The sequence below is a fragment of the Brachyhypopomus gauderio genome, chromosome 6 (genome assembly GCF_052324685.1).
Source record: "Brachyhypopomus gauderio isolate BG-103 chromosome 6, BGAUD_0.2, whole genome shotgun sequence".
NCBI lineage: Eukaryota > Metazoa > Chordata > Actinopteri > Gymnotiformes > Hypopomidae > Brachyhypopomus > Brachyhypopomus gauderio.
The window spans coordinates 7846191-7866974 of NC_135216.1; the positions used below are offsets into that span (position 1 = coordinate 7846191).

At 43.7% G+C, this 20784-nt stretch overlaps 3 protein-coding genes across 5 annotated transcripts; 1 reads left to right on the plus strand and 2 right to left on the minus strand.

The window, feature by feature from the left end:
- Positions 1-75: 75 nt before the first annotated feature.
- polr1h (RNA polymerase I subunit H) lies at positions 76-1573 on the minus strand. 2 transcript variants are annotated; one of them, XM_077008439.1, is made up of 5 exons: positions 1307-1573; positions 930-1058; positions 642-742; positions 448-557; positions 76-289 (listed from the first exon to the last, which is right to left on the minus strand). In XM_077008439.1, the coding sequence occupies exons 2-5, from the start codon at positions 1045-1047 to the stop codon at positions 265-267; spliced, it is 354 nt and encodes a 117-aa protein (XP_076864554.1). In that variant the 5' UTR covers positions 1048-1058; positions 1307-1573; the 3' UTR covers positions 76-264. The 2 variants fall into 2 exon arrangements, with proteins under 2 accessions (XP_076864554.1, XP_076864553.1); XM_077008438.1 differs by having other exon boundaries at positions 1227-1567.
- On the plus strand, positions 1308-11756 carry ddx39b (DEAD (Asp-Glu-Ala-Asp) box polypeptide 39B). 2 transcript variants are annotated; one of them, XM_077008436.1, is made up of 11 exons: positions 1308-1458; positions 1980-2217; positions 2354-2481; positions 2666-2758; positions 3438-3621; positions 4235-4353; positions 7200-7331; positions 7564-7673; positions 7789-7933; positions 8056-8203; positions 9050-11756. In XM_077008436.1, the coding sequence occupies exons 2-11, from the start codon at positions 1983-1985 to the stop codon at positions 9064-9066; spliced, it is 1311 nt and encodes a 436-aa protein (XP_076864551.1). In that variant the 5' UTR covers positions 1308-1458; positions 1980-1982; the 3' UTR covers positions 9067-11756. The 2 variants fall into 2 exon arrangements, with proteins under 2 accessions (XP_076864551.1, XP_076864552.1); XM_077008437.1 differs by lacking the exon at positions 1308-1458 and having other exon boundaries at positions 2078-2217; positions 2377-2481.
- A 467-nt stretch (positions 11757-12223) lies between these two features.
- On the minus strand, positions 12224-19051 carry mgat1b (alpha-1,3-mannosyl-glycoprotein 2-beta-N-acetylglucosaminyltransferase b). Its single transcript, XM_077008440.1, is given in 4 exon segments — positions 12224-13183; positions 13186-13687; positions 14943-15823; positions 18911-19051. Coding segments are annotated over 3 exon segments (1515 nt in total). The 5' UTR covers positions 15786-15823; positions 18911-19051; the 3' UTR covers positions 12224-13013.
- Between the last annotated feature and the right edge of the window lie 1733 nt (positions 19052-20784).

Consider the following 20784-nt stretch of genomic DNA (forward strand, 5'->3'; position numbering starts at 1 on the left):
ATGTAGATAAGTACTATTAATAGTTGATCAATCATATCTGACCATAAATACTAAGAAATAAATTATAACACTGTGTTTATCAATATCATTTTATTACATTTAAGACTTCAAAACGCTTCAAAAGCCTGATGTATTTCAACATACATCAGATATTGATCTGCCATGACACACTGTGCACTATAATGTAATTCCATTAAATCTCCACAATACAGGAGCAATAAAACAGACACAAAGACCAAAGCAAACAAACAGCAACACCTTCCCTTACGAATCCTCCTTCTCTTGGTATCTGATGTAAAGAAAGTGAATGAGAAGTCTGTTAGTTTCTGTATAAAAAATCTGTGTTGTCCTTCACTTCAAATGAACCACACATTTAACTTCAACATAGTAATCATTTTTATTAAATTATTTTAAAATAGGAAAAAAAAACTTAAGAAGAATCATTACCTGCAGTGAGTACAGGTGAAGAACACGGTCTGGCCTTCATCTGCAGACCTCATTTGTCTGGTGTGGTAAACCATTCCTTCTTTATTGCATCGTGAACACCTCCTGTCCACCTGTCGAGAACCATTTTTCATGTTAAAATACTTAAACATTTACATTTACTTATACACTTAATAAAATCCGCAAAGGTATTTTACCACAGGGCCTGTTAGCTCAGAGTCCTCACTCTCCACAGTTGACGAACTCTGTTCCAGAGGATTAAATATCACTGTTGACTTGATAACATGTCCTAAAAACTCTGGACAGACAATACACATCATACAAATAAGTTCATTTTTAGCAGTGACTTCTGTACACCTGCCCGTGTTTTCCACAGAGCCACTAGACCAGATATGCGTTTTGCAAATGTATTCTCCGTTGTATTGGCTAAAAACGCGTTGAAAATGAAATATAAAATGAAAATGAATCATAAAATGAAATCTCACCGCGTACAGAGATGTTGAAGGAGCATCTAGGACACACCACGACGTCTCTCATATCAGGGACTGGGAGAATATTACCACATTCAGGACAGAAGTTTATGTCTCCTTTGAAACACGACATTGCTCCAGCACCTACAATTCATGATTAAACAGTAGTTACGATACATAACAGTCACATTTAACACAATAAACGTTCAATGGGCCGCTGGCTCATTTGAAAAGCAACTTTTAAGTGAACCTATACAAACACGTGTTTGCGACGATAACAGTAAACACATTTAAGCAATTATAATCACTTACTGTGTGAAATTACTCAAGACACTTTTACTAACACTGAAGCATATGTAAGAAAAAACAGCAGAAGTAAACGAGAAACGCACAAACTTAAGATTTAACAGTCGGAAACGTAGTCGGGCAGCGCCGAGGCCAGCGTTGCTGGTGGGGTCTTTTTACATTTGTCGCGAACAAGTGACGAAAGCAGGACCGCTAAGTAGGCGAAGCGAATTTGACGAATTGTTTCGGAGATTTTGAGGTAACTGTGGTTCTGAAATTGTTCTGAAATAAAAAAATAGCATAATCTAAGATTATCGAGTTGACTATGTCGTACTGCAAGGCGTTCGTGAATCGTTTCGTGTGCCTACGAATGGTCTAGCAGACAAGCTAACGCTCGTTAGCATGACCGTATCAGACATTAGACATCACTGAGCTAGGCTAGGCTAACTAGGCTAACTAGCTGCTGAAGTGTTCCGTTGGGGGCGTAATCGTCTTTAACGTGTCGCTATTGTCCTCTAGTGCCATAAAATGTCGAATATGAAGTCATTTTAACTGTAATAAAATGTCAATGATGATATAAGCGTATAACCATACTACCTGGACAGTGGGGTGTTATTTGGGTTAACCTGTCTCTCTAATGTCAGTGTCGTCCTGTATTCTGGAAGGCGTTTAAATTCCTCATAACTTCCAAGATGAAGGTCTGACAGTTATTTAATATATATGTTATTCATCAGTACACACACTAAGGACAGGCTGCCGTTCTTCATGCTTGTTTTATAGAGAATGACTGAAAACGACGTGGAGAACGAGCTGTTGGACTACGAGGAGGATGAGGTGGATGCGACAGGTGGTGTTGGGGATGGAGGCCTCGCTGGGGACACCAGTGCTGTGTCCATGAGGAAGGAGGGGGTAAAGGGCTCCTACGTCTCCATCCACTCCTCAGGGTTCAGGGACTTCCTCTTAAAACCCGAGCTCCTGAGAGCCATTGTGGATTGTGGTTTTGAACATCCGTCGGAGGGTGAGAAGAACGATGAGTGTTTGTCTGTCTATTCATTTGTGTGTGTGTGTCTGAGTAAATGATTACTGCCTTGTTAATGTTTCATGCTATGGTGCCTGATTGCAGCAAATACTTTCTCCCTCCTCGATAATTCCAGTTCAACATGAGTGCATTCCGCAGGCCATCTTGGGCATGGATGTGTTATGTCAGGCCAAGTCAGGTATGGGGAAGACGGCTGTCTTTGTGTTGGCTACGCTGCAGCAACTGGAGCCAGTGACTGGTCAGGTAATTGCTTTTAGTCATCAGATGAATTCAGAAACATGTCACAGACAACTTTACAGTTAACATTATGTAAAGTTCATTAAATTATTCATGGATGAATGAAGTATGATCCAGGCATTTGTTATAAACAGACTAATATCAATATATTTTTGTATCAATATTTATATAAATATTTTGTCCTGCCCAGGTGTCCGTGCTGGTAATGTGTCATACTCGAGAGTTAGCGTTCCAGATCAGCAAAGAGTATGAGCGCTTCTCCAAGTACATGCCTGCTGTCAAGGTACAACAACAACGGATGTGTGTTGCTGTTGGTTTAGTAAAAACACCAAAAGCCACTTTTCCACTGTAGGGCCTGTTTCTGAGGCTGTGTCGTGACTTCCGCGAGTGCTTCCATTTTCTTTTTTCACAAGCCAGGAAGCATTTGGGTAGGTGACTGATTCCTGTTGTAATTATGTCACTAAACAACTCCACTCACTGTTTGACGAGATGGGTAATTTGGAGTTGTTTAGAATGCCTGTAGTGCTTCTTTTTGTATGGACAAAACAGCACAGGGACCAAATTCACATCTTAAACATAGGCCTCTCCAGAGAGAACAACCGGCTTGCCACTGTTTAGAACCGATCAGTGAATCTCTGTCATTACGCCATCCCACCTCATGGGTTCTGTGGCTGTGAGCACGTGCTGAGTGCTGTAAGCGAGAGGAATGCAGTTGGAATGGTTGGTGTCCATGCTCAGAACCATTCAGCCCAATAATGGAAAAGAGGCAGAAAAACCCGGCGCTCTCCCTTGTCAAGTCATTGGCTCTGTTCAAAATAGTCTACTACATACTGTATACTGCATACTGATTTGGGGGCCCAGTCACCAGTAGTATGTAGTAGGCCATTGCGTCTTCTTGCCTGGTAGTTCTATTTATCGTGCTCTGTTTTGTGCTTCTTGTGTTCGTGCGGAATCTACCCAAGGTGGCGGTGTTTTTTGGAGGTTTGTCCATAAAGAAAGACGAGGAGGTGTTGAAGAGAGAGAGCCCTCACGTGGTGGTGGGGACCCCGGGTCGGATCCTGGCGCTGTCCCGCAACAAGAGCCTCAACCTGCGTCACATCAAGCACTTCATCCTGGATGAGTGTGACAAGATGCTTGAACAACTGGGTAAGAGCATTTCTCAAGAAAAAGAAAAGACAGAAAACAAGGGAAAATGGGTAGAAGGAAAATAGGAAAGATTGCAAAAAAAAACCCCCAAAACTAATAAACTCATTTAAATGCTAGCATTCAGTGTTTCCATATTTAGATATGCTGTTACTGATGTCAAGGTCACAGGTATGCAACTAAGAGGTCATCTAATGATCCTTTTCTGTACCAGACAAGTACATGCATTGTCAAATTATAATTATTAATTATAAATGAGGGTAATCGTGAATATGGAAAACCTCAAGCTATACTTGGAGACCTGAGCAAGAACTGGGTTAGCTTTTTCACACATTCATAGTGTATTTTAAAGTGAGTCATAATCGCTGTATATACTGTAATTACTGTTTGTGGTCTCTGCTACAATGTGCTTGAATGGAAATTATATTGGCTTTTAGGGATGCTTTGACAGTTTCTTACAGAAAGGATGCATTTAGCAAGTCTGACGTTGGTTTCAAGTGACTGATATGATCTCTTGTTCTTCTCTGATCACTACGAAGCACGAAGTGTTTCCGCAGCTCTCGAGTGGGATTGCATTTGACGTCCTTAATTAGTGCTTTCGCGTTTCTCCCCTCAGACATGCGCCGTGACGTCCAGGAGATTTTTCGCATGACCCCCCATGAGAAGCAGGTCATGATGTTCAGTGCCACCCTGAGCAAAGAAATCCGCCCCGTCTGCCGAAAGTTCATGCAAGATGTAATTACGCATATGCTCCCTCTACCACGGCATCCGCCCCTTCCACTAACCCCCCCCCACCAGCAGACCCCAGCCTCACATTAGGAAGAGGTTGAAGGTCACAGCCACCTTCCGTCTGATTTGCTAGAGCAAAATTACCTCTTCGTCCTGCGCGTGTAAAAGGCTGCTAGCTGAAAGGGACGTAAAGACCTCAGATCCATACTTTAGAAGATTAGCTCCCAGGTAGTAGGCCATCCATCCACTATATTTGGATAAGATTCCCCATCAAAAAATTTTTTCCTGTCCAACTGGGCTCTTAAATCTGCACAATTCCCGCCACACACCGTTTACGCACATGAACGACACAGCACCTACAAATTAGCAAGTAGCGTACTGTACTACATCTGAAAGCCAGAAAAGAACTGTATTCATGGTATCCTTCACAGCTCACGTTTAGGTAGTCAGGTGCTTGTATTTGAGTGTGAAGAAAATACGTAATCAAAGAAACAAAAGGGCTCAAGCAAGCTGCCGTACGATTGAGGCGCACACGCACACATTCAGAGAGGCAGAGTGCTTATGAGAGTCCTAGACAAAACCTGAAATACAGCTAGAAAAAAATTCAGGAACACTTCCAATCTTCCATTGTTCCCCCCCTTTTAGAGTCCGTTTGCTAAAGGCGGCCCCCTCCAAAGCCGGCAGCCCTGTCAGCCTCAAGCTTAGCACTTGCAAATCCTTACATCCTTTCATTACTGGGGGCCCCCGGGGGCTGCATCAGGTCGGAGAGCAGTGGGCGGAGCCTCCTGGGGGGGGGGGGGGGGGGGCAGCAGAGCTAATTAAGTAAACCGTAAAATATGCCCGAAACGAACAAAGGCGATGGAGTTAAACAGAGCTCTAGGGGCCTTCCTGTTAATTCCCTTTTAAACAAAGAAGACTGCACAATTAAATCGCCCTCACGCAGCCAAGTCTGGAAACCGTCCTCCCACACCCCCGAGACCCACTGCCCCTACCCAGCGGGCGCGGTCGAACATCGGCGCCCTGAAGACACGAGCGTTCTGTCGTGCCCCACCCCCCCCCGTCCAAAAAAAAAGCACCTGCAATAAAAAGGAAAGGGGGGGGGGGTACGCGGCCCTTTTTCAAGTCGGAGGCGTAGTTGGAGGCGGAAGAGAGACCGCACGCGGGCGTGAGGACGAGAGTGTAGCGCGAGGGAGGTTTAAGTTGCGGAAGACTGGAGCGGGAAGGGCAAGCTGACGAGGAGGAGAGGAGAGAGAGAGAAGAGAGAGAGAGAAGAGAGGAGGCGCGCGGACGTAGGCACACATCAGGAAGTAGCTCCCAGAAGGTAACCACGAAGAACCAAAGACAGCGGTTTCCGGCTGAGCGCGAGACGTCCCCGTCCCCGTCCCCGTCCCCGTCCATAGCCTGTGGAGCAGTCCACACATCATACCCAGTTTATTATCGTTCACAGCCAGGAAGGAACAAGCACCTTTCTTTAGACTTCACGATACGCAGTGGTCAGGGGCACTCGTATACCCAACATCTCCAGTGCATGTAATCATATACGCACACACGCCACACCTAGGCACTTGGGTGGGGGAACAGGCCAGGAACGTACCCTCGGGCTGTAGAGAGGATATCAGACGCTGATGAGGCCTTAAGCACAAACACTGGCCACTTGTCAGGCCACACTGAGCATTTCTGACAGGCTGCGAGCGGACTGGTAACACGTGACTTTTGACTGTGAGCTTCCCTACAGGTAAGTGCATCCATGAGCATTGAACAATGACGCGAACAGTGTTTCTAACTGCTTACTGGCAGTGGGAAGTATACACGTTCACTAGACTCATATAGCAGACTTACCACATCAGGTTCTCTGGTAAACTACTGTTCAATTGCCAGGTATCCAAACATTGTTCGCTTGTTTAAATGGCACACACTGTATAGTTTAGGTTATGTTTTGTCATGTGGGTGTATTTGACGGTTAGATGTAATTTTTAAGATAAACTAATTGACACCTTGCTAAATATTTTAATTACAGTTTATTAATTTAATAAATTAATGGAAGTTGAATCCGGTGATCTTAGTAAATCCCATTACAAATATGAAAATATTTTGGTTTGTACTAGAGAATATTATGCACTTAGAAATGTGTAGAACTAGAGTGGTGTGGGCTTAGTCTTTGGTTCAATCTGAGAGGAACTGGGATGTTGGGGTGTTTGTTCTTGTGACTGGGAGTGTGTGTGTGTGTGTGTGTGTGTGTGTGTGTGTGTGTGTGTGTGTGTGTGTGTGTGTGTGTGTGTGTGTGTGTGTGTGTGTGTGTGTGTGTGTGTGTGTGTGTGTGCACCCTAAGGCTTGGGACGGGAGGGGAGTGTGTGTGTGTGTGTGTGTGCACCCTAAGGCTTGGGACGGGAGGGGAGTGTGTGTGTGTGTGTGTGTGTGTGTTGGGCACCCTAAGGCTTGGGACGGGAGGGGTGTGTGTGTGTGTGTGTGCGCACCCTAAGGCTTGGGATGGGAGGGGAGGGTGTGTCTAATCCCCATGCCTTCTCTCTCCTTCCCACTTCCTGTTTCATATCCATTTCTACACCCCTTTGTGAAACCCTCAAACATCTCATTTCTGCTTTTCATGCCTCACACTGCTTCACATGCCTCTTTGGTTTTCAACACCTTGCTGACATTGTTAACCCTCTCCTCCACTAACTCGCTAACTCCTGCCCCTTTTAAATACCCCATCCTCCTCCCCTGCTGCACCGTAATGTCCGCCCACCTTTAACCCCTGACTCCTCCCTCACCTGACTCCCATCTTTACATCCCCCCGTCCCCTGACACATTGCCCCCCCCCCCCCCCCCCCCCCCCCGGCCTCTGGTGACCGTAGCCTATGGAGATCTTTGTGGACGATGAGACCAAGCTCACACTGCATGGCCTGCAGCAGTATTACGTCAAGTTGAAGGACAACGAGAAGAACAGGAAGCTCTTTGATTTGCTGGACGTGCTGGAATTCAACCAGGTACTCAGTCAGTCTCTCGTTGATTTGCAGAAGGTCAGGTTTTTGTTTGTCTCGTTTTTTACCCCGTACCAAGTTTTTTTCTGGGGTCATCATGCCACTTGTAGTTTGCCTTTTGGTGGTTCGTTGTAAGACCTTTTGTGGTATGAAGCAACCTTGGGTTTGAAAAAGGTGTTGCATAAAAGGTTGTTATCATTACTCTGATGATCATTAGCGTGTGTGTGTGTGCGTGTAGGTGGTGATCTTTGTCAAATCGGTGCAGCGGTGCATTGCTCTCGCTCAGCTCCTTGTGGAGCAGAACTTCCCTGCCATCGCCATCCACAGAGCCATGCCGCAGGAGGAGAGGTGGGACCCCGCACCTTCACACAACTGCCTCTTTCCCCGTGGGAGGATTATTTTGGTGGCTTCTGTGTTGACTTAAATGTTCCATCTCCTCATCCCCACCAACACACGACTCCAGGCTCGCTCGCTATCAGCAGTTTAAGGACTTCCAGAGACGGATCCTCGTGGCGACTAACTTGTTCGGTAGAGGAATGGACATCGAGAGAGTCAACATCGCCTTCAACTACGACATGCCAGAGGACTCAGACACATACCTTCACAGGGTTAGTAGTATGATATTTAATAGTGTTTCAAATGTAGTTTTGTGTGTTCAGATGCAGTTAATTTTGTCCTCCTTTCTCTCTGAACACACTGATTTGCTGATGACACACACCCACCCACCCAGGTGGCCAGAGCAGGCAGGTTTGGAACGAAAGGTTTGGCTATCACATTTGTGTCTGACGAAAACGATGCCCGGACCCTAAACGATGTTCAGGACCGGTTTGAGGTGAACATCAGTGAGCTTCCAGAAGAGATCGACATCTCCTCCTACAGTAAGTTCATCACTTCCCAGTCACCACCAATCAGCTTCCATGGTGTGTGTGTCCATGTAGAATAGCTGCTCAACCCAATGGCTGTGCTTGCACCAATAGCTCAGCTGGGAGTGGAAACACAGTGGAGTATAGTTAAACCTTTAAAACCCAGGCAGCCTTCTCTGGGAGTTATGATTCAGTGGAAACACAGTGGAGTATGGTTAAACCTTTAAAACCCAGGCAGCCTTCTCTGGGAGTTATGATTCAGTGGAAACACACAGTGGAGTATGGTTAAACCTTTAAAACCCAGGCAGCCTTCTCTGGGAGTTATGATTCAGTGGAAACACAGTGGAGTATGGTTAAACCTTTAAAACCCAGGCAGCCTTCTCTGGGAGTAATGATTCAGTGGAAACATCAGAGTGGAGTATGGTTAAACCTTTAAAACCCAGGCAGCCTTCTCTGGGAGTTATGATTCAGTGGAAACATCAGAGTGGAGTATGGTTAAACCTTTAAAACCCAGGCAGCCTTCTCTGGGAGTTATGATTCAGTGGAAACATCAGAGTGGAGTATGGTTAAACCTTTAAAACCCAGGCAGCCTTCTCTGGGTGTTATGATTCAGTGGAAACATCAGAGTGGAGTATGGTTAAACCTTTAAAACCCAGGCAGCCTTCTCTGGGAGTTATGATTCAGTGGAAACATCAGAGTGGAGTATGGTTAAACCTTTAAAACTACATGTAAAAAAAAATTCATGTGGTACAACTTTACGATCCACAATTAAATTATAAATGCCAATAAGATTGAGTTTTTTTTTTCTGGTCTAATGTCATTTACCCAGATTTAATTGTCCTCTTTCCATTTCTGTTCTAGTTGAACAAACACGGTAAAGAAGACGTGTGTGTGTGTGTGTGCTGAGACAGCATGGGAGAGTAGCATTTAGTAGCTCGCATTTCAACAGTGACTGTTATAGTGAAGTTTAGTGAGAATGTTTTAAGAAATAAGCTGTAGACATATTTAATTGCAGGGGTCCTCAAATTCTTCTCAAGTTTCACTGATGCTATATTATTACCCTTGTAAAACAAGTTTTGTTTATCTTGAGATTTAGAATGGCTGTTATAACTAATGGTGTTTGTAAAAGACCGTTTACATTTTCAAATGTGATTTTGCTCATTTATTTTTTGTTAGCTGTGTTACCGACTGCAGTGTTGGATTAAGGTACTTTATTTAGATTGCAAAATGAAGTGGATAGATGTAAAATTGTTAAAGTGTAGTATTGCTTTTCACAAAGGCATGTCTGAGGGCACTACATGTGAAGTAGGTATACCCCATACAGTAATCTGTGTTTTGTTCCTTGTTTCAAAAAACAAATACACTACGTTTAACTGTGTGATGCTGTATTTAATTAACATTAGTACTGTACACTAAAGGTGCATGGTGTAGAACTCCTTTTTTTATTTTTTACATTTTTTATAATATTTTAGCAGTTGCAATCATGGTCACTCACCACAGCTTTTGTTTTGAAAATGGGTTTTCTACAGTTGATGTTCCTGGTGGCAAATTAAAAGCCTTTTTGTATTTGAGAACACAACTAGCATTTACAGTTGAAACACTAATGTAAATGTTACCTTATAATTTACAATACTGACAGTCAGCAATGAAAAGACTGCAAATTCTCTTTTACCTCTACATAATGCACCTTTAGTAATGTTTCATATTTGTCAAGGTGTTTTTCAGTATTTCAAGTGCACAAGCACATGCTAAATTTGATAATTAAAACACAAAACAAATTGCTCTTGTATCTAAGATGATTCTTCTAGGTCTCTTGGTCTGGGTTTTGTAAAATGCTTTGACCAGCATTCAAGTCTTCAGACCCTATTCTGTCTTAAAGATGGAGTTAAGCAGGGAATACACAGTACATACAGTAGTAGGAAATGTACAGCTATGTAAAGTGCTGTGGTTTTTATGTATGGGGACATAATAATCTGGTCCTTGGCAGGTCTGTAGTCAGTACACCCATAGATGAACATATTCCACCATGTCATTTACCAAGAATGAAGGCAAAATAAAAAAGGCACGTGTGAAAAACCATGTACATCATTAATCAATGGCTTGTAAAACCAACCAGCTAGCAACAGTCGGTTGAAGTAATTGTTTTCTGCATGGCTCAGTCTTTCACATCATTCTGGAGGAATTTTGGCAGTCTTCTTAACAATGTTGCTGCAGTTTATTGAGGTTTGTGGTATTCATTTATACATACGCTTTTGTAAGGTCATGTCATAGCATTTTAACTGTTGGAACACCTTGAATATTTTCCTTTTCAGCTATTCTGTAGCTATACTGGTGTGCTTGGGTTCGTCGTCCTGTTGCACGACCCAGTTTCAGTGAAGCTTTGATAGTTGGCCTCACATTTGACTCTAGAATACTTTGGTATATAGAGGTGGCTTGGTAGACTTGAAGACTGCAACGTGGTCAGGTTCTGTGCCCGAAAAAAACCAATCACAAATCATAACCCCTCAGCCACCATGCTTGATAGTTATGAGGCGTTTGTACAAATATGCCGTTTGGTTTATGCCAAATGTGGTTCTGTACAGTGCAGCTAAACGTCTCCACTTTCGTCTCATCTGTGCGCACTGTTCCCGAAGTCTTAAGTCTGCTTCTGCATTTTGGCCTAGTATTTGTTCAAATGACATAGTATAACTTGTCATGTGGTGTTCATTTGAGATTGTATTTTTTTAACTAATTTTAAGACTTCCAAAGGAACATAAAAATATGTCCTGATTTGAAATCATAAAATGTAAAGAGGCTATATTTCCAGGTCTGTTAATTATAGCATTTTGCTGATTAGACATTGTACCCTCCCCATAATTTTCCTTGCAGTGTTATGGCTTGCATGGCTTTTCTAAGAAACAAAAGGAAAAATTAATTTATCTTCACCTTTCGTAAAATGCATGAAGCTGCTTCTCGTTCTTTGAAGGTTAATCTGAAGGAAGGTTTGCGATCTGACAAAACAGTTTGTCTTGTTTTTACAAATCTGATGGGGCAGAAGCCAGGAAGTAAAGACACTAGTGTCAGCAGCACAAATGTTACGGCAGGACGTCAACAGGATGAGAACGCCATGAAAGGAAATCTCTAAGAACAAATGGTGGAGGGGTGTGTGGTTGAGTAGTGACACGAGACAAAAACAGTGGAAATTCAGGCTGGCAGCTGAGATCATTCAATTTCTTTTACAATCTGGTGAACCTACAGAGACACACTATACGCTACAAGAGGAAGTTTAAGATTTGTTGCTGAACGGCGTGAGCATTTAAACTCGATGACATTTCGAAGATGGGACGATGGAGCTGGTGTGAATATAAATTTCTTCGTTGCAGCAATGTGTGAAGGAACTGCGAATTTGCTGTCCATGGAACACCTCCAATAAGGGTTAAAATGCATACGGCTCTCAAGAAGAATAGTGTGCTTCATGGGAAGCACTTCTCTAGCCTGTGAACATTAAAAAGGCTCACAGAACATGTTCCATGTATACAGACATATCAAAATAGTCATTTATTCTCATTGTATTAAATTTATAAACACATCAGGCAGTGGTCTTTATACTGTCATACAGACATTTGAATATATCAAATGCGCTCACAATGTTTCAATATAGTATATTTAAATTATATTAGAATTTACCTCTCATTCCACCTACTTGTATCCATTTAAATGAATGCATTCAAAAGAACATGTAAAGCAACATTTATGGTCATTGGTTTTGCAACAAACCTAACATTTAGGACATCTTCGAAATGCAATGAAATCTCTCCCAAATTAGGGAGAATGAAGGGTTCAAGTACATTACTTCAACAAAACGTCACAGATCTGTAGATTATGAGTTGTGGTGCCCTGGATGCATGAACCTTTAGGCCAGGAGTGGCCAACCCGTGGCTCTTTGCCTGGCTTCATGTGGCTCCCCAGCCGGTCCGCGGGCTCATCTGCACTAACGGGGCGACACACTGCTACACACTGCCCCCCCCCCCCCCACCCCACCCCACCCCACCCCAATCTACATTCGCCCATGTATGATGTGGCTCTTTGCCGTAACACAGTAAGAAAAGTAGTGGCTCTTGGTCTATGACGGGTTGGCCACCCCTGCTTTAGGCTAATCATTCGTGGCACAAAATTTTACTTCATCAAAATAGTGCTACTTATAAATCTTTTGCTTGAATGCATTGATCAAATTAGACAACATTTATAACTGGTGTACTTGATTTAGAACGTCAGTAATAATGCCATTTAGAATAATGTCAGTAAGTTGCTGGAAAAAAACCTTCATTCTGTCAATCCCAAGACAGATCTTGCATGACAGCTAGTCTTGGTCAGAGAACATACAATTTAGTAGACACCAAACCAACCCTTCAACGCACTGAGTTTGACACTGGGAATAACAGAAAAGATAATACTTTTAAACTGAGTGATGATAATCACTTCATGATCCTGAGAAGAACGGCGTTTCCTCCACTGCCTTCATGAGCAGCAGATGAGAAACAGCAGAATTCTGCTATGGTCTTCTCTGAGTAAGACTGTTGCATGTGCATGAGGTACCAACTTTTGTGTTGTTCCCAGTATGACGGGGTGTTCCAACTACCATCACCCAAGACGACAAAGTAACCTTCCATTAGAAAATCCCCTTTCCTTCACCTTATGTCTTTTAGCCATGCATTACCATTGGGATTTATTATCTTTTCACACCCTGCTTGGTTTCTTTGGTTTGAGAGGTGTTCCTCTCTTTCTGCATGGTTATCAGAATTCACAGTCTCTTTTTTTTCATGCCCCATGGCTGCAGTGCACCCCTTCAACTCCAGCTGGTGTCGTATTTTGTCCAGCCTTCAGGGGGCGCCAGATAAATCCTTCGACCATGTGACAGGAAGCTGACCACTCCTCTGTATCCAGCACGGGGAACCCCCGACTTCAAGTCATCCATCACCCCTAGGTTACGGGCGAGTACTTTGAAACTCTCCCTGAGCCTTTCAAAGTACCGACTTGCTGTAGGTCTTCCACCTTCACCAAAAGGGAGCTGTACACCACCTTACTGAAGTCTTCATCATACCATTCCCTAACCAAATAAGACAAATCCCGTTTTGTGAAAGGCACAAATTCAGTGTTCAATCTAATGTAGCGCAGGTACTGGTCGAAAAATTGACCCAAGCTAACTCCTTTCCGGCCAAAGGTCATAGTCCTGGAGATCTCTGGCCGAATGCAAGAACGTTCTTTCCTTTGCTCTGGATGACGCATCCAATCATCCCAGAATGCTTTGGGCCATTTGGGCTCCAGCTCAGCCCACAACTCTTTCAGCAGCATCCATCCCAAGCCAGGAAAGAAATCTGTCCGGTACAGGAGGTCGGGCTTCCCCGGGTCCACCAGGCCTTCCCGTCCATTGTCATTCCAGGCCGAGATGCACCACAGAGTCGGGTCGGAGCGCAAGATTGGGTAGAGCGCGCGGAAGTACTCAAAAAAGTCCGGAGCCACCTAGATGGACACAAAAGTGTGATTTCTAATAATGTACAAGCAGACATACAAACACCAGAACACTAAAGTTGGGAAAATAAACCAAACATGATCAGTATCGCAATCAATTAGCTGAATTTAGCACACTGATCTCTCTGGCTTTGTCACCATCACATTTCTAATTAACTTTAAAAATGTTAGCTGAAGATTTAATCAAGCTGCCCTGATATATTTGAGTTTCTAACTGAAATATGATTTTTTTTTCTCCTCTGGTGCATAACCATTTTAGTGTCACTGGTGCCAATATAATTAATCCATAGATCAGTTAAATGTGCTAATCTGTAAGAACAAACTAGGATTAGAGCTGTCAACAGGATTAGAAAGAGGGATTAAGGTCTTCTCCTTTCTGCTACACAGCAGTCTCACTCACCTGTTTCTCAAAGTGACAAAGGACACCCAATGAGTCAGGGTCATTTAACAAAAATGCACTGGCAAAGGCTAACCGAGCAATCAAGTTTTTCCTGCACCTCTACATTTCATTAAATGAACACGGAGGTCAAAACACTGTCTTCACGCATTCCAAAGACAAAGTTATCTGTGAGAAAGGTATCAATCATTTGAAGGGGTACTTGAGCCCAACTGAAACCCAAGGAGGAGGGTCTCAGTCAGTGGCACAGCACCAGATTCTGGGCCCTACTGCAAGAGGCAGCGTAGAGGGCCATTAATAAAAAAATAAAAGGGGGGGGGGGTTACATTCCCCCCTCCTTTCTCCAGCATTATATTGGACATGCTGGTGTCACTTCAAGTGCCACTACTGATAAAAAGTCTGTATCCTCTGGAAATGTTTGCTGTGTTTCAATAATGATGTGCTGTTGCCTCTGGGCACGCCAGGTGAGAGCTCACCTTCAAGGACAGAGCCTGAAGAGTAAACTTTTATTTGCTGCTCAGCTGGAAATTAGACTTTGTAATCAGGTTAGACGCGAGACTTCTAGAAACAACAAGTTCAAAATCTTGCAGACAAAAGAGCCTAGCAACAAGGACATGTTTCTTCGTCCTTGTGCAATTGGAATTTTTACAGGTAGGTGGGAGGGGCTTTGATTTCAAGTACTGCACAAAATGAGATTTTTTCAATGACACAATGCAGCACAGTTTGAACCCTTTTTCCATAGCACTGCACCGTATATATAAACATTATTACTTTATAAACAGAGTTAATTGCTCCTGCATTGTTCCATCTGTAGACATTTCTACAGACTGATTAGATCTGCAGTCTTACCTCCAAATCATCCTCTACAATGACCACAGTGGAGTAACTGAACGTGTTGAACACCTGGTTCAGAGCCCAACGGTAGTGTCTGGCAATCTTGTAATAGCCCTGGAACTTTCTGTGGTCGGGCCGCACTGGAATGTCAGAGAGTTCTGGTTGGCTAATGTGGGTCACCTGACTTCCATAGGAGCCAATTACCCGGGCGGTGTCCATGTGACCACAGTCCTGGCTGACGATGATTGGGTAAAGTTCAACTGAAGGGCGGTACTGTATCAGTTTATCCAAGCTCCTTTTCACCGTGACTCTGTCACAAGCAATGACTAAGATTGGGATGACAGTTTGAGAACTGGGATCCGTAAGGCCCGCTTTATTTTCAGCTAATTGTTTGTCATCGTTGTCCTGCTTTACGTCTGGAGGAGATGTTACAACAGGAACCTGGGCGTTTTCCTGAATATTTTTGTTTTCATCCAGGATGAGTAACTGGGGCACCTGCCGAGGTTCTTTAAGTTCGTCCTTTTTATCCTTCACGTCTCCCACGTCTCTTTTCGCCGCATCTTTCTGCTGTTCCCACAAAGATCTGTGACTCTGTATCTGCTTTAGAAGTTTTTTCTGAGTCTCCAACTCCGATTCCACCTCCTCAGCCAATCTGATCACTTCACTGGCTAATCCACTGGCTCCGCCCCCTTTCCCCTTTCCAGCTCTCCACTCCTCTCCTGCACCTGGCTCGGCTCCTCCTCCTTCTCCAAGTCGACCAATGGGTGGCCTCCCCCACAGGAAGAGAAGAAGCAGGGCATTCCATGCGACGAATAGAAAAGCTCCACACAAGATAAGGGACCCTTTCTTGCGAACCATGGCCCAGTGACACCACAGAAGGGACTGAAGTGAAGAGTCTAAAACAAAATGAGAAAAAGAAAATGGTTAAAGAATTAGTTAAACCACACACAGACATTCAATGACAGGTGATAGGGACTTACACCTATAGCAAGTTATAATAAACAATGCACTTTCTGCAATGCAATCTAAAATAAGCTGTTCGCTCAGTCTATTCTAATATACATCTAAAACATCCTCTTGGAACTGTAAAAGGGTCAACAGAAGTGTCCTTGATCAAAATGTTGCATACAGGGAAAGACTATAGTATTACCCTGCCCTGCAGTGAGAAACTTAGGAATTTAGGAATGCACTAAAGAGCGAGACTCAGTGTAGTGCTGAAAGGGAAGGAGAATTTGTAATCGTATCCATCTGCCTATGCCCCGAACAACAGGAAGGGTAAAAGTAGAGCTTCCACTGCTGCCGAGAACATGGCACTACTGTAAAGCAACTGATCAAAACACAGTTGTTTTAATTTATGTGGTATGGAAGCTTATGGACATTACAGAGATATATAATACAATTTCATTCATTCATTCAGGAACGCACCTGCCCGGAATCATGTAGAACAGAGCAAGTCCATGAACAATGATTCACTTCGGGGCTTTCGAACAGTACAATATGGTCTATTGGGAGTTATGATTACATACAGGCCTATTCTTCCCCTGCTTGCCACACCCTTCCTCAAATGGATGTTCTTACAAACGCATATATAACAAGAGCGTTTTTGACATAAGGCTGACCTGGCTAACATGTACAACTCTATCAACTTTTTAGATCTCGGTCATCAAGATCATTTTACTAACTGTGATCCACTTTTAGCCAGAGCTCTTTTTCTTTAGTTAAAACTGGATCTAAAGACCCTTAACACCACAAATGCGGTAGACTACAGTGGCTTCGTGAAATACGGCATCCATATGACGTAGGTCATTTGTGAGTGTGGGCCATTAAGATATAGTCTGTTATATAGTCTGATCCGCCATGCCAGGATCTCTGGATATAAACTTAGGCTAAATAATAGTAGAGATTGGGCAGTATGACGATTCCCTTTCAGGGATGAATACGGTTATCATGGATTTCAATATTACTGTTATATTGTTAAACATAATAGAACTTATTTCAGCATACAATAAATGATCTTAGAACATTTCCTTTGACTAACAAAATTATCACCCCCTTTCCATCATATGGTGGACACACATGTTCAATTAGTAAGTTCTTAGTTCTTATTAGTAAGAAACGTGCAGCTTTTCCAGGACCTGGTAATTATGCAAAGAGTTTTCAAATATGAACAGCACCCCCTTCCTTATACCCTTCAAGTTACTAATTTACATAATGTAAATGACACAATGTCATACAGGTATATTTACATAGAGAAGGTTGTGTGCTTTTTAAAAATACATTTTATTTATGCATAGTTGTTTAAATGATTAGAATCTCAAACTGAATGATTGTCATTTGTTATTTTGCCATGTTATAGCATCAAAGCCAGTAACCATCCCGTAAGCTACGCACAGCTGTAGTTCTGAAGCACAGCTGTAGTTCTGAAGCCATGCGAGATGTACAAGTACTGAAACTACGCTGGGACAGAAATGATCTGGGATGCAGAAGGCGGCGATGAAGCTCATGTAGCGTTGGTTGGTTAACACATGGTTAACATGCTGCCAAAAAGAATCCCGCCACTCAACAAGTCTATGGTAATAGGGACACGCTCCCCCCTGCCAGCTACAGGAACATGCCTCTGGTATCTCTTTCCGTCATATGGTGGATTTATAAGCTCAAATTATTTCAGAGTAAGCACTTTCTTGATTAGCAAGAAAACTTGTGTGGCTTTTCCAGGACCTGGCAATTACGCTGACAGTAGTCAAATAAAAACAGCCACTTTTTACATATGGAGTTATTGCTGTGGAAAAATAAATAAATATACAGACACAGTACACACAGTAATGGAGGTCAAGAAAATGAAAACCCGCTTCAATAAGAGCACGCTATAACAATGACAGACAATTGCAGTAAACAGAGAAATATGGATTGGCATTTAAACCACAGTTAATTCTGGAAGGCTTACAACAATCTGGTAACCATTTACAAGGCTTATTATGTCTTTAATACCTGTAAAATTCAGACCTAAAAAAGGGAAAGTATATTTTAGGCATAGCATGAAAAAGAAATAAAAAAGAATTGACTGAGACAATAGCTGGTGAACTTTCAGCCTGTGAAAAGTAGCCTATATTTGAAATGACAAAGTCCATTCATTCTCAGTGTCAGACACAAGTCTGCACAGGAGAAAATCAATACAGACGGTACTGCCATGGGTAGGATTGGGTACTAAAAATTGTTTACAGCAGACAGAGGTTCAAATTTACCCCCCCCCCCCCCCAAAAAAAAAATAAAACAAACAAACAAACAAACAAAAAAAGGACAACACTCACCCACACTCCATTAAAAGACCAGCACCACTTCCAAAAGCAAAATATCCCTTGGCAGTCACAATATGACACTACTGGAAATGCAGCATAGACAAAAAACACACCTAGAGGAACCCAGAGGACATAAGCAAGAAATAGGTGTGGGAACCCCATATCCAGAAGGAAGATATGAAGAGGTCAATGCTGATTATCTACAACACCAATAACCACTGCATTAAAACTGAGCAACGAGAGGTCCCACTATCCTGTTAAAGAGATGGGGCATGGTGGCTTTGCTTTACATGGTTGATACTTGTGCACATATAGGCCAATAAAACTTACACTACCATTCCCCCCCACACTCTTTTTCACAAACACAGCTCAAACTTGACCAAGGGGCACACACTCCACCAGTGCCAACAACTGTACACGGAGAGGTCCAAGACTTCATCAAAACCACATGCAGACATGACAAAACTGCAGAGAAAAGGGAAAATGGTGGATAAACAGGCAAGAGAAATAACTGAAAAGGGGGGATATAGGATAAAGTTGTAGGGTTAAGGGCAAGAGTAGTTTTTTTTAACCCTCCAAGTTAAAGCGTAGGAGAAAGTGAAGGCAACAGAACGCAACGGCGCGTCTGCTGCGACAAGACAAACGCGAAACACCGAGACGGCGACGACGTTATTCCCCGGATGGTACCTGGATTAAACGCGTCTACTTTCCCTCCACGTCTCTCTCTCTGTTCTCGACAAGCTTATATTACTAGGTGGCTGGTGAGAGAGAGAGAGAGAGAGAGAGAGAGAGAGAAGGGGAGGAGAAAAGAAAGAGGAGGGGAGATATCCCACTGGTCCACGACCAGCACCTCCACCAGAACCCCGACCCCCCTCCTCCTCCTGCCCACCCACACGCGCGCTCGCTCGCGCACACACACACGCGCGCGCGCTCGCTCGCGCACACACACCTACCGGGATAACTAGTGGCATAATATGACACAGTCGGCGGTATATTAAACGGTGACTGGCCCGCTGTTACAGCTAGCGAGCTTTAACGTGAGGGCTCGGTTGTTTTTCCGAGGTTATCTAAGTGCTCAAGCCCCGGTAAATGTCACACACTCCCGCTGTACCTCACCTCAGCTAGCCGCGCTAGCTAACCAAAGCGTCGCTAGAAGTCACGCGCGCGACCACAGCCTCGCGCACACGGCTCGCTCACCTTTCTTCATGTCACCCCCCCCTCCCCCCCGGACCCGCGGCGTCTCGGTGGACCAGCCTGGGCTGCGGCGGCGGTGGTGGTGGCGGCGAGGCGGACGCGGCTCACTCCTGCCCGTCCACGGGTCCCCCCTCCCCGGTCGACATCACGGGCTCCTTCGCTCCCATTCGTCTCCCATTCATCCTTCTTAGGCAGCCGCCATTTAGACGCGTGCGGTGCTACTAAACTTCGCGTCCAGGTGGTGAGGTAACTACGTGTTGTTTGGCGTATTTTCACAGTATAGCTGAAAAAAACATCCGTTCACGTTTTTTACGGTGGCTCCAGGATGGTGGTTTTCGGTCGACACCGCCGTGTGTGTACGGCGTTTGGGGCCACTTCCGGGTTGAGTCGCGAGGCCAGCCCCTCGTGCGGCTCCCCTCCCTCACTTTACCCTAGCAACAGTGTGCCTTGACAACCGCCCAGAGTTCTGCCTGTACTTTCTGTAATCTTGTTTGATAGCGCAGTTATCTATCTAATTTCGTCACCAGTATATGCTGCTTTAGCTTTTTTTGGGGGAAAAAAAGTCAGAAACTGGCTGTACTCTGCTTTAATGAAGATGAATTCTGTTTCCCAGTCAAGGTTATTTTTGAATAGCAAGGTAGATCCACGGTAAAAAGGATATTTCAATATCTACAGTACATTAAAGATGCCCTGGAGATGCACTCCAGCTGTTTTAAAACTTATGCAAGATTGCAGACAGGCTGAGAGGCATTGGCAAAGGTCAAATTTTTGATATTTATAAAACAACATTGAAGAATTACAACATTGAAATGATATCAACACAGAAAAATGATTTCTCTGCTTTATTTGCCGCATCTACAAATAACTCGGCTGCCCTGTTCATTTTGTGAACCCCAACTTCTGTGTCTTCCCTGAATTTGTTTCAGCTGAAAAATGTGATGAGTTTGCAACATCTTTTAGGGACAAGATAACCAGTAGAAGGCAGAACATAGCAACATGCAGTACCGGACAGTACCAGACTCTTGGTTAATCAACCTATTGTCTTGTTTCCAAATGACACTTGACAATAAATGACATTTTCATTCTGGTTTCAGAAACCTCTACAGTACTCAGGTCTTCAAACTCTCAGTCCATTTTCTGCTGGATTTAACTGCTGCTTTTGACACTGATGATGAATGAATGACTGAATGTATATAGCACCTTTAAAGATACACAAGGTCGCTTTACAATTTTAACACACAAGTTTTACATGACCAATCACACACCGACAAGAAGCAGCAGCCAATTGCACACAGCAGGCTCCTCTAACAGAAACCACGACCCCCTGGGGGACTGAGTCAGGTGCAGGAAGGGGAGAGTGAACCCTA

Coding starts and splice junctions, on each gene's coding strand:
- polr1h (XM_077008439.1), bottom strand. CDS start 1,047: ATGTCGTGTTTCAAAGGAGACATAAACTTCTGTCCTGAATGTGGTAAT. Junction 743..929: donor CTTCAACATCTCTGTACGCG/GTGAGATTTCAT, acceptor TTGTCTGTCCAG/AGTTTTTAGGACATGTTATC. Junction 558..641: donor CTGAGCTAACAGGCCCTGTG/GTAAAATACCTT, acceptor GGTTCTCGACAG/GTGGACAGGAGGTGTTCACG.
- ddx39b (XM_077008436.1), top strand. CDS start 1,983: ATGACTGAAAACGACGTGGAGAACGAGCTGTTGGACTACGAGGAGGAT. Junction 2,218..2,353: donor TTTTGAACATCCGTCGGAGG/GTGAGAAGAACG, acceptor CGATAATTCCAG/TTCAACATGAGTGCATTCCG. Junction 7,934..8,055: donor CAGACACATACCTTCACAGG/GTTAGTAGTATG, acceptor CCACCCACCCAG/GTGGCCAGAGCAGGCAGGTT.